Source organism: Rhinolophus hipposideros (assembly GCF_964194185.1).
Source record: "Rhinolophus hipposideros genome assembly, chromosome: 20".
In the NCBI taxonomy this organism is placed as follows: Eukaryota; Metazoa; Chordata; class Mammalia; order Chiroptera; family Rhinolophidae; genus Rhinolophus; species Rhinolophus hipposideros.
This window is the reverse complement of record NC_138066.1, coordinates 37,141,233-37,154,552: the sequence shown is the minus strand read 5'-3', so window position 1 is coordinate 37,154,552 and position 13,320 is coordinate 37,141,233. Positions and strand designations below refer to the sequence as shown.

At 37.0% G+C, this 13,320-nt stretch overlaps 1 protein-coding gene across 1 annotated transcript in view; it reads left to right on the top strand.

Annotated features, from left to right (window-relative positions):
• Positions 1–8: 8 nt before the first annotated feature.
• Positions 9–13,320, top strand: part of BRCA1 (BRCA1 DNA repair associated) — a gene marked incomplete at both ends in the record, with an annotated part of 48,703 nt that continues 35,391 nt past the window's right edge. The window contains 4 exon segments of the mRNA XM_081028030.1: positions 9–88; positions 6,762–6,815; positions 10,804–10,881; positions 12,189–12,277. Coding sequence (XP_080884156.1) covers positions 9–88; positions 6,762–6,815; positions 10,804–10,881; positions 12,189–12,277 — 301 coding nt within the window.

The window sequence follows — 13,320 nt, the reverse complement described above, 5'->3', positions numbered from 1 at the left end:
AGGAAGAAATGGATTTATGTGTGGATCGAGTTGAAGAAGTACAAAATGTCCTTAATGCTATGCAGAAAATCTTAGAGTGTCCAATCTGGTGAGTCAACGGAATAATTTGAGATTCTTATATGATTGTATCCTATGCAAATAAATAGAATTGACCTTATACAGTAAGGAGAAAAAATTAAAATGTCTGTTAAGAGAAGGTTATTAAAGTTGCTGCTTTTTTTAACTGAAGAGATTTTTAAGAATATAGAAAATTAATCCTTTTTCTCCTTTCTACTTCTCCCCTCCCCTTTCTACCGCCTCAGCATACACAGCCCCCTATCTTTCCCAGTCCACAAATTATTTTGATTGATTCTACATTGGGGCAGGGATCTGGTTTGGATTAAGTGGCACTGGATTTTTCATCCAGCTCTAAAACCAGCTTGATCACTTGAATGGACATACTTAATATGGCAAAGAAAATCAGGAATCATTGGAGTGCGTAGGTCTCTGGGAGAACCTTTGAAACTAGCCTTGTGTATTTAAATAAGAATAGTGCAAGTCCTCAAAGCCTTTAGCAAGTCTCTGACTTTTTGAGTGAGCCTGTTGGTCTTCATCTGTAAAATAAAGAGGGGCCCAGAATATTCGTTAAAAATTTGATGTGTAATTTACATATAGTGAAATGCAGAGATCTTAAGTGTGCAAGTCTATGAGTTTTGACAAATATATATATCTGTGTAACCCACCCAAGATATAGACCATTTCTATTACCCCGGAAGGTTCTCTTGTGTGTATTCAGGTCTTAACGTGCCAGCCTTCCACAACTCTTGGAGACCTATGACTATAACTGTATTTCAATATAATCAGTTTCTTATATAATTTTATATTTTTTATTTTACGCATTTAAAAGCATTACTTCGAGGAGGTGGTTCATGAGCTTCACCAGCTGCCAAAAGGGGGTACACTGGTGGTGGGGGGTGGGTGATAAGGGTAAAGGGGATCAAATATATGGTGATGGAAGGAGAACTGACTCTGGGTGGTGAACACACAATGGGATTTATAGACGATGTAATACAGAATTGTACACCTGAAATCTATGTAAATTTACTAACAATTGTCACCCCAATAAATTTAATTTTAAAAAAAGGGGGTACACAGCACAACAAAGGTTATGAACCTCCTCAAGCAGTCACTAGATGATCTCTGTGGTATCTCAAATCTAGAAAATAAATTAAAAACCATACCTCAATCTCTTGGTGAAAAGCCAGAAAGGAAATTTGGAAGAATTATTGCCTGTCCTTTCCCCACTTATTCTCTTTACTCTGATCATTTTGACCTCTTAACTGTTCTTCAGATTTGCAGCCTATTCTTTCGCCTGAACTTTTATGCTTGCTGTTTCTGTTACCAGAGAGTGAGTTCTTCTCGGCACAATGTCCAGGTTCTTGGCGTCTCGAGCAAAGAATTGAATGAAACACAGAAATAAAGTGGTGAAAGAGTAGTTTATTAGAAGAGATAGTACACTTCAAAGAAATAAGCAGCGGAACCAAGCAGTAGAGAAAGGTTCAAGGGCCCTGAGTAAAGCGGCTTTGGTGGTTTTTATCTTTTTCTCAAATGGACTGTTCCTTTCTGGGCGTGGGACCACCTGATTGACACCTGTGATTAGCAAGAGGCTATTACCTCATGTTTTTTAAACTGCTCAGGTGTGAGTGGCTGGTTTAATCTAGTTGGGTATCTTGTACCCATTTGTTTACCAAGGAAAGGGGAAGTTTCGAACAGAGACGGGAGGTCTTCTGGGCGTTAATGTAGAGACCTGATATCTATCTCTGCCTGTCTTGTTTTTCCCTTGAGAGACTTGATCCCCATAAAATGTCTATGGGAAGTTGAGGGACAGGAGGTCTGTTCTTCTGTATCTGCTTCCTGCTGGGCAGGGGTGTAGAGTTGTCCCTACCTATTGGGGGATTCACAGAACTCTGGCCCTATCTGATCTCGGATAAGAGGAAGGGGTCTCAGGATCCGCCTGGAAGACTGTGTTGGCTTATTTGGTTGGAATTGGCAACCTTGCTGGGGTATCCTCTGCATCCCCAAGGCCCCTGATGAGGAAAAATAGATTTTAATTAATCTGTTAGCTCTATACAGACTGTGACCATTCAACCAGTCATTTGGGTGGCATCAATTGTCCCGGAGCTGTACCCAGAATGGGTTGGAAAGAACTTTAGGCTTCAGTGATTACAATCAGCAAGTGTACTGGCCTGGGAGAATCTTAAAACCTTTGTGGTTTCTGGGATGGCCAAGAGTTAGATTGGGAATGGCTTGGGGGATGTTGGGAACTCACAGGCTTTTAGGTAGTCATTTGAGGCAGGGGTGAGAAACATCCTGTGATTCAAACTAACTAGGAGCAATCGTTAGGATTCAGAAACTGATTAGGAGAGTAATAAAAGCCCCAGGCTAAAGAGCTAAGAAACTAAAGAAAAGGAGACTTAAAATTTCTATAGTGAGGGAGGCTTAAAACTTTTGTAGTAAAAAAAAAAAAAAAAAAACTTTTGTAGTGAGGGAGCTCTCCCATATCATTACTTTGGCCTAGAATGTTCTTCCCTCAATAATTTCATGGCTTGCAATCTTGATTAAAATACCACCTTTCCAAAGAGGCAGACAACCCTATTTCAAATTGTAACTCCCCCACCCCCAGCATACTGCTTGTGCCCTTTGCCTGTTTTATTCATCTCTATAACTCTGTTTTTTTTTGTTTTTTGTTTTTTAATCAAACTGGCAACCTTGTGGTTGAGAGCCCACTGGCCCATGTGGGAATCGAACCGGCAGCCTTTGGAGTTAGGAGCATGGAGCTCCAACCACCTGAGCCACCAGGCCGGCCCCTCATCTCTATAACTCTTGTTACTGTCTGACGTTCTCTCTCTACGTAACATCCCTTTTCTCTATCCCCGCAGAATATAAACTCCATGATGGCAGAGGTTTTTGTTTGTTTTGTTTTGTTTTTTGCAGAGGTTTTTATTTGTATTGTTTACTTCTGTATCCTCAGGAGTTAGAACAGTACCTGGGACATAGTAGCCACTTGGTAAACATTTGTTGAAGTTATTAAATAATAAACTAATTTGGTTCTTTGATAGTTTAATGGTTTTTAATATGGTGATGGTTAATGGTGGGTCACACTGAAAAAAACAAATTGGAAAGCTGCACCTATTGCTCCTTACCTTCAATACAGGAGAGTAAATTTAAGTAAATCTTCCTTTGTGTGTCATGGAAGTTTTTCATATTTGGAATCAAGTAAATAAGATTAAAGAAAATGCAAGTTGTGTTTTCAACTTAAAGAGATGCAAGATTTACAAGTAATGCTCCTCTCCCTTGTCCCTTAACATTTCAGCCAATCAAAAACAAGAGCTAAATGAGATTTACAGCCTACTTTATGAAACATCAGAGGCAGAAAAGCAGGAAATGGCAATTGGGGGGAAAATTGCTTTTGAAAAAGCATTGAACTTACCATGATAATCAGAAAGAATGATCAAAAAGTCTTCAATAGTGTGGCACTTGGGTCCATTTATTTTACATTTCCATGGAACTCAGTCATAAAAATGTAATGTTCTTTCTCATTCAAGCAAATTAAACCATCAATTAAGAATCTCAGATACATAAAAATTAAAAATGCAAAGTGAAAGTTACTGTTAGATTTTCATTTCAGTCAAATATTTTGTATTGTACAATTTATTTTTTAAAAATCTGTTTTCTATTGGAAATAGACTTAAGTTTTTAAACTAAAACTGCAACCTAGTCATTGTTAAACCCTAAACTCATTTAAATGGAAAGTTTTAGGGTGGGAATCATATCTACTTCACTTGTTTTTTACAGTTCCCAGAACAGTATGATTTACTGTCATGTCTTAAATGATTCCTGATTGTGACTGGAAACAGTGTTACTTATGGTAGTAGCTATAGGGAAGATTTCTTCAAGGTCTCTAGAGCGAAAATTCCTTCTGTTGGCTTCTAAGTTGCTGTTGACATTTATTTCTGATAATTGGTGATTCTTTCTAACTTTTTACATATGACTATATAAAAATTTTGACTTTCAGAAGAGTTTTTAAAAATGTGTATCCTGGTGGGTGGTGGTTGTTTTGGGAACCCAACCTAGATTCTTTTTCCAATCACCCATTTTGGAAGATTGAAATGCAGACATATGGTAGGTCTAAAATATTGCCTGGGTTGAAAAGTGTTTAGAATATTTGAGTCACTATTATAGTAAACATTTACTCTCATCAGAACCTAGAAGAGGAACATTTTCATTTTTGTCTTTTCATTCCCATTCCCTCTTGAAGCTTTTCCTTCAATAGTCATGACCTTTTTACATACTGGAGTTTTCATCAGTTTGAAGTTTGTTTACAGTATGCTTGTATAGTTTGGCTTATAATTATCATACTGAAATTTAATTATTTTAGAATTGAGTCAGTGGTGAGAATCAAAGCCATCTGGTATCATAGCTAAATCCAATTTCTCTTTTACTGAGACTGTCTTTGATATACACGTTTCTCTTATCTAAGGAATAGTGATTTGGTGACAAATCAGAGTTTTCTTTGGTGGGTTTTTCTTTTTAATCGCATTCAGTCCCAATAATAATATTAACATCGGTACAAGTTATCTCAGGTTGTGAACATTTTCCCAAGTAGCACTTAATTCTATTTTCGTGATAGCCTGAAGAGGCTGGTAGAATGGGTGACAGTTTCCTTATAGGAAAGTGAAGTTCAGTCAGGTAGAGTGTTTGGCCTGAGGTCACTCTGCTAATAAAAAAAAGAGAACAGGTAGTAGAAACCCAACTTTCTGACTTACTCTTGTATTTTTCTTTTCCTTCCCCTGTGCTGCATCAGAAACCCCGTGATTACAAGAGTTGTGTTACCAGACTCTTCACAAGGAGGCTATTGTCCCCCAGCTTTCCTTGTGACCCTTTTCTAAAAAGTTAAACATTTAATGAAAAGAACCACATTCCTGTCACACACAGGTTACCTATTGTATGATGTCCACCTGAACTTTACCAAAAATCAGTTTCTAAAGCTCTCATTCAGAATAAGAACTAAAGACTTTAAATAGCCTGTAAATTCCTACCTGCTCAGGCTCCCAGCTACCTCTATGACCTTTCTACTAGTACTTCCCCCCTTGATCAATTCCATCCTAGTACCTTACCTATCGCTGTCTTTCAAAACAGCAGATGTGGTCTTCTCTGCTCCCTCTGATGGAATGTTCTTACCGCACTTGTGGCATAGCTAGCTTGTTTCCTCACATTATTCACTGTCCACCAATGTCACCTTCTGTGAGTCCTTTCCTGACCTGTGACCCCTAACACGCTGTACTCCCTAGCCCCCTTACCCTTCTTTATTTTTCCCATATGCCCTTGTCTATTTCTCAATCAACTGTCTACCACAACTAGAATGTTAAGTTCTGTAAGGGCAGGCTTTATTTTATTCACTGTCGTATTTCCATCTCCAAGAATAGTATATAGTAAATGCTTAGTAAATACTTCTTATATTAGTAAATGAATTAATCTCAGGAAGGTCTTGAAATTTTGTGGATAGATGGGGAGGGGTGGGAATTTGGGTGATGTATTTTCTTTTTGAGCAATTTTAATATTTTTCTAAGTTTATTATTTTCTTCAGTGAGTATTTATTACATTGTTTTTACGAAGTAATTAGAAACCAAACATTATGTACCTCCTGAAGTAATGTAATAAAAGTACACAGTATCAAAAAGTGTTCTTGCCAGAACATTGTTCTTGCCAAAAAAAATATTGAACCTTAATTTGATTAAGCCTATAGGTCTAGTTTACAGGAAATAGAGGCTAGAGGAACCTGTAAAACTACACCATAGGGTTACAATCAGCAAAATCCAGAATGTGAGGAATTTATAGTTCAAATGACCTAGTTTTTAAAATAAATGACAGGGGAGTGGGAATGGAGGGGAAATCTATAGATTAAAAGAGACTTGAGATATATCAACCAAATGCAATGTGTGGATCTTGTTTGGATCCTGATTTACATACTCGTAGATTTAATTACTAAATTTTTATGAGACAGTGAGGAAAATTAGAACATTAATTGTATATTAGATGATATTAAGGACATTATTTTTCAGCAGTATTAATGGTTTCATGGTTATGCTAAAAAAGTCTCTTTTCAAAGATATGTTCTGAAATACTTATAGATGAAATGATATGACAGCTGGGATTTATTTTAAAATAATCTGGACTTTGGGTGGATGTTGGCCATGGATGAAATACAATTGGTTGTGAGTTGATAATTGTGGACTAGGAATTCATTTTACTATTTTATTTGTGTAAATGCTTGAAATTTTCCATATGAAGAAATTTAAAAGGCAATCAAAAAAAAAGGGCTGTGAGGGAATCCTAAAGAAATACAAGTTTTTGTCTTCGTAGCGCTTACAGTTTAGTTAAGATAGAGGATGTGCACCCACAATGAAAGCTCAAAAAAGTATATCAGTGAAGACTAATTTATATGAAGTAATATCAGCTAATCTTTTAAATGCTATGGATAGTATAAAGTATTGGAAAGAGTAATATATTCTGTTTTGATGTCTGAAAGCTCGGAAAGTGTACGGATCATATCCTCTGCTGTAGTTTTGGCTCCTAACACAGCAGACATTAATAAATATTTATTGAATGAACTTAAAGCCTTACCTTGACTTTTATAGCCACTTGAAGTTGAACTTCTTTACTAAGAATATATTCATTTTTAAATGAATTATTGAGCCACTTTTTTTTCCCTACTCTTCTAGTCTGGAGTTGATCAAAGAGCCTGTTTCTACAAAATGTGACCACATATTTTGCAAGTAAGTTTGAATATTTCATGTGACTCCGTTAGTGATTTTTGTGCTTATCCTTAATAACTCAGAAAACCTAACTTTACAGAAGCTTTAGTTTCTTCAATTAAGTGAAAAAGAAAAATCTAACTTTCATTCCGCCTCACAGAGTACTCAGAAAATCATTGTAAGTTGGTTGTAGCCGTAGTTTCCTGGTAAATTATTGGAATGTTTATCTAGTGGGATATGAAATCACTTTGAACAGCTATTTCGTTTTTTGTGCCCATGGGTGAAAGCACATTACAAGCAATTGTGAAATAAGCAAATTGTGTTTCAACTTCGCCAATTTCTCTTTTCTGTTCATTTCTTCATGTTCTGATTTCCTCCTTCAGTGTTTCAATGTAGGACCAGTTTATTCATAGATCAATACTTTTGTGAAATAAAATTTTAAAGTCCCAATATTTAAAAGGTTACAAATAGTTGAAGATTAACCTTTTAAGTGTGGGACTCTCACTGTGTCTTAATGAGAATCTTTCTGAAATGTACTGTGTGCTTTTCTGTCCCCTTGAGTAATGAATACATAGTATTATAGTGAGTCAAGAACAGATTGAATTGTGAGAATTACTTTGAGAGCTTGTGGAAGAAGGAAATTATAGGCAGAGCAAATAATTTGAGCAAAGGTACGAAGAGAAGGAAGTAGAACATGTCCAGGAAAAAACCTAACTTTGCATATGTGTATAGGCATTGTGTTAGAAGAGGAAGGATCCTTCACGGGCAGATGACATTTGCAACACAGAAAAGATCCAGGAGGAGGTAGAATGGATTGGAAATAGAAAATGAATGCGAGGTAGGGTGGGAAGAGTTGTAGTTTGAGCTCAGTGAAGGAGGTAAAGACGTCTGTTGAGATTGAAAGGGTTAAAGTTGGCAGCTGGGGGAGAGTGAGTAAGGTTTGCAACTCATAATATGGAGAATCTGATAAGCAGAAGAACCAGCCATATTTTAAATGATATATTAGAATTAAAAGTAGAGAATAATTCCCATGTGATAGGAAAATTTTTGTGAAATCTCTTTTGTAATACCTCTGTAATATGAATAACACCTTGATCTATATGGTGAGAAAGCTGGGGAAATTCCCCAAGAATTAATTGTATTTTCTCAGGATGAACTAATTGCTAACGATAAAGTAGTTTTATTGGGTAGAGTGAGTCTATAGTTCTGAAATCTTGCATGCGATATACAAAAAAATAATAGCACCAGTCTAGAAAAAAATTACTTAGACCATCTATGTATTCGCTTGTAGTTTCCAAATCATAAATGAAATATGTAATATTTTTTGGAAGATCTAGAACCACATTGTCCAAGGAAATATAATATGAGCCATAAGTGTAACTTAAATTTTCTAGTAGCCACATTATTAAGAGTAAAAAAAATAAATAATAATTATTATAGTTATATATTTGTATATTTTTAACCCAATTATGACCAGAATTTTACCATTTCAAAATATAATCAATATAAAAAATATTAATATTTGTTTGACTTTTTTTTTTATAGTATGTAAGTTTCATTCAGACTGGCCACATTTCAAGGGCTCAATAGCCACATGTGGCTAGTAGCTTCTATACTGGACAACTCAGCTTTAGGAACTTTCTCCTCAAAGTGGGACTCATGGACCTACAGCAACCATATCACATGGGATCTTGCCAGAATCTCAGTCCTATTCCAAACCTGAATCGGAACCTACATTTTCACTATATTCCCCAGGAGATTCTTATACACATTAAAGTTTGAGAAGCAGTGTTCTGGCATGATGACCTTTCTCTACACTTATTTGGAGGCTAGTAAGAGGGACCAGACCAGGGATGGCTGAGGTCTAAGGACCGGATAGACCAGGTAATGCAAGTGTTGGGGTCAGCTAACTGAGGCGATCCAGATAAGTGGTGAGTCAGTGTCAGGGAGGTTTGATAGCTACATACATTAGCTCATAATATCAGGGGATTTTGGAGTCCAGCAATGGGTTGATATATCAGAGGTCCAGAAATAGTCAAGAGATGGATAGTCTAACAAGTAGATTGAACATAGTCTCTCAGGAGTCTAGCAGCAGAAATGAGCAGAAGTTCAGGGTGGTGGTTATAAGGGAAGAAAAGTAGCAGGGAATTGAGCCATAAGAGGTTAAGAGTTAGGGCTAAGACTTGTCCCTAGGAGGCAAGAGCGTTGACCCATGGGCCTGGGATTCCAGGCAGGGAGCCTCGCACACTCCCAGATTAGTACATTCACTGGCTGTGGTAGAAAGACTATGGGCTTTGTTGCAGTTCAATTTCAGATCCAATATCACTTTCACCACTTGACTGCTGTGTGACCACGGACAAATCTCTGCTGTAAAATGAAGATAATACTTCAGGGTTGTTGTGTGGGTTAACAGAGGGCAATGCATGTTAAAGGACCTGGCCAGTAAAAAGTATTCTCTAAGTGTCTGCTGGCTCACCTGTCCCACTGCCTTTTCAGCACCCTTAATCTTTTCTTTCCTGGCTGTCACTTCCCTAGCCAGAATATTATGTCCTTTATAATGGTGGGGATTTTATTTTGCTTTTCCACCGAATCCCTTGCATCTAGAACAGTACTGGACATGTAGTAAATACGAGTATTTGTCGTATGAGTGAAAGGCTGCTTTTAATGATCACCATGGCTATCTCTACTGCTCTCTTCTCTGTTTTTTCCTTTCTACTTCTCTTTTGAGTCTTCTTTGGTCTTCTTCCTAAGAGAACATCGATCTTTATAGACACCTCCAACCAATGGAAGCGGTATTTTCTTTTGTTAAGGAAGCTCACTCATGAGACTATGTTACATGTGTTCTTCAAGTCTTCTTAGCCATACTCATTGTCTGAGACAACCAACAAAATTGTTCTCCATCAGGACCATTCCAAAAGCCCAAGAAGACGGCTGAAACCTTCTTCTTTCCTTAGACTTCTAGTGAGCAGATTAGTTATGCTACACACTATGTTAGGCATTATAAATATAAAAACGAGCACATTTTCTCCCTGCCTTGAGTTTTTTATTTTTATTGAGGTAATTCACATGCTCTAAAAGTCACCCATTTAAAGTGTACAATTCAGTTTTTTAAGTATATTCAGTTATTCAACCATCCCTGCAATCTAAGTTTAGGACATTTTCATCGCCCCCAAAAGAAACCCTTACCCATTAGCAACTCTACCCCATTCCTACCTCCCACCTCCTCTTAGGCAACCACAAATCTGCTCTCTGTCTCCAAATTTGCCTATTCTGGACATTTCATATAAATAGAATCATACAATATGTGGCCTTTTGTGTCTGGCTTCTTTCACTCAGCATAATGTTTTCGTGGTTCATGCAATATTGTAGCTTCATTGTTTGATGTGGATATCTAGTTGTCTCAGTACTATTTTTGGTACGATTATTCTTTTCCTGTTTAATTGTCGTGGTGCCATTATTGAGAATCAATTGACCGTAGTTGTATGGGTTTATTTGTGTACTCTCAATTCTATTTCTTCGATGTCTACGTTTATTCTTATGCCAGTACCACACTGTCTTTTTTTTTTTTTTTTCACACTGTCTTGATTACTGTTGCTTTGTAGTGAGGCACTGAGTTTTTAAACTAATTATATCTCAACCTAATATATATTATATATTAAACTAATTATAATCATTTTACTTGAACTGCTTAACATTTATGTTTGATTATGCAGCATGAAATAGTTATCTTAATGGCATATTAACTCTTTAGTAAGTTTTATTTGATCATAGCAGTAAACTGTATGCATGTAAGTACAGTTTGCATAGATCATTGCACCTGTAGTTTAGTTTTGTGCTTAGGCAACATCTAAAAACAATTAAAGCCATTGGTTGTAATTCACCTGTCATTATCTTTAAAATGGCTCTTAAGGGCAGTTATGAGATTATCTTTTCATGACTATTGCTTTTTGAATATTCTCTCTACAAAAAAGTAACTTAAATTGTTCTTTTCCTTCTTTATAATTTATAGACTTTGTATGCTGAAACTTCTCAACCAGAAGAAAGGGCCTTCACAGTGTCCTTTGTGTAAGAATGATATAACCAAAAGGTATGTAATTGGGGTATTGATGGGAGGTTGGAAGAAACAATGGTAGCAAAAAGCAGAAATTCCTTTGGTGTTCCTATCAAACCATTCCTCAGTAGAAAAATGTATAAAAAGGTGTTTAGCTGACAGTAAATTATTTCTTACGTCATTTTCCTGAAAGTTTTATTGTACCGTATTTTCCCGAAAATAAGACCTAGCCGGACCATCAGCTCCAATACGTCTTCTAGGCAAGAATTAACGTAAGATCTGGTCTTATTTTAATATAATATAAGACCGGGTCTTACATTAATTATTGGTCCAAAAGACGCATTGGAGCTGATGGTCCGGTTAGGTCTTATTTTCAGGGAAACATGGTTTATCTGCCTTATACAGGTATTAGCAATTCATTGCCTTTTTCTAATGCTTCTGGATGGTGCAAGAACTTGCAGTCTTATCTAAAGTAGGAATTCCCCGCTTCTGCCCACATTGTCTCCTGATCCTGTTTTATTTTTTTTCTTTGCATTTATTTCTACTTAACTATCTATACACACAATGTATTTACATATTGTGCGTCCCTCCGGCCAGGATGTAAGTTCTATTAGGGCATTGGTTTTGTCTGTCTCAGTCAACACTGTTTTTCCAGTGTTTCACATATAGTAGTCACTCAGCTATTTAAAGGATGAAGTGAATTATATTGTCCAACAGCTTTATTAAATGAAAATCTTTCTTTGGACATTGTCATCTATCTGTGCTTTCAACATACTATAATCATCATTTGACAGACATGCCTGAGCTAGAAGTGGGAGGTTGGGTGGATGAGATTCAGATATTAAGAACAGTAGGTTTTGGGGCGGCCGGATGGCTCAGTTGGTTAGAGTGCAGGCTCTGAACAACAGGGTTGCCGGTTCGATTCCCACATGGGCCGGTGGGCTGTGCCCTCCACAACTAGATTGAAGACAACGACTTGGAGCTGATGAGCCCTGGAGAAACACACTGTTCCCCAATATTCCCCAATAAAATTTAAAAAAAAAAAAAAAAAAAAAGAATAGTAGGTTTGCTGAACAGTGGATTAATATCTACTATGGATTCAGAGTGCTATTCTTTTAGGTAGTTATAGGCTTTTAAAGGTAGACTTGCGTGGCAAAAAAAAAAAAGGTTATAAAAACAATACTGATGTCAGTGATGTTTTGATTGTAGAATTAATAGCTGTGTTCTTTGAATATACTTTTTCTACTGTTGCTGCATTTTTTTGTTTACATGTCTTTCCTTATTTTAGTGTCATTAAAGAGTTGATAATTTTTTGCTAAGTGTGTCTCTCAATTTAATTTCAGAAGCCTACAAGAAAGTACAAGATTTAGTCAGCTTGTTGAAGAGCTATTGAAAATCATTCATGCTTTTGAACTTGACACAGGATTGCAGTGTAAGTGTTGTATAGCCCCAGGCACCAGTGTTCAAGTAGCTTTCCTTAAAACTCAGGAGGAGGTTTACGCAATTATTTTTTCATGATAGGTGATAAGACCTTTTGGGCTAGGTTAATTTTAGCTCTTTATCTGTAATCTGTCTTTTAAATCATTCCCACTGGGCTCACACCTTATTTTATCGATCCTAAGATTCACATTTTTCACATTTTAACATCTCCAAAATTGGGGCCAGTTTACCATCCCATGGTGTGTCATTGTTTAATTTAGTGTTTTCTTTCTTAGTGATATAAAAAATAATCATGCTTCTTACGTTGTTGGTATCTTAGATTCAGTGAAATATGGTGTTAATAGACAGATTTGTTAGTATTGAGGTGGGAAAAAGTAGAAATAACTGACAGTCTATGTGTGTGTTTCCTAGGAGTAGAATTTCCAACATTGATTTTTTTTTTTAAAGTGTAGGTAGGACCTTCCTTTACAGGAGTTGACCCAAATCTTCCTTCCATGCTCTCAGAAGGCATAAGGTGACTCCAGGAAGAAATGTGACTCTGCAGTGCCTTAGACCAGACAGTATACTTGAGGATGTGATGTTTCTACTGAAAATAAGTTCGAGAAGGCACATGCAGCACCAGAAACTAGAAAGAAAGTGGGTGGACTTCTCCCTTCGCAGTATGACTGTTAGTTATACGGAACTACAGCTGTGTCTACCATCAGACAAGGGCTCCTTTCTTGGTCTTGAACCCCAGTAATTGCCTTGAAATCTTAGTGATAGTTTTCCCCGGTACCACATCAGGGGGGTTACACCAAGATTAACCTCATACGACTGGATTTGGATGCCATGTTTCTGGTTATTACGGGGACTTTCCTGGTTGAAGCCTAGTGTAGCCAGAAGGAGTATCCACCTGGATCCAGGCCCCACAGCTGGATCGATGAGTGTTTGATCAAGTCAAACCCTCTGATTCTTAAGTTTCCTGTAGAACCCGCATTCCCAGCTCTATTGAGAGCTCCTCCAGGACAAAATGATGGCATTCGTTTTCTTACTCCT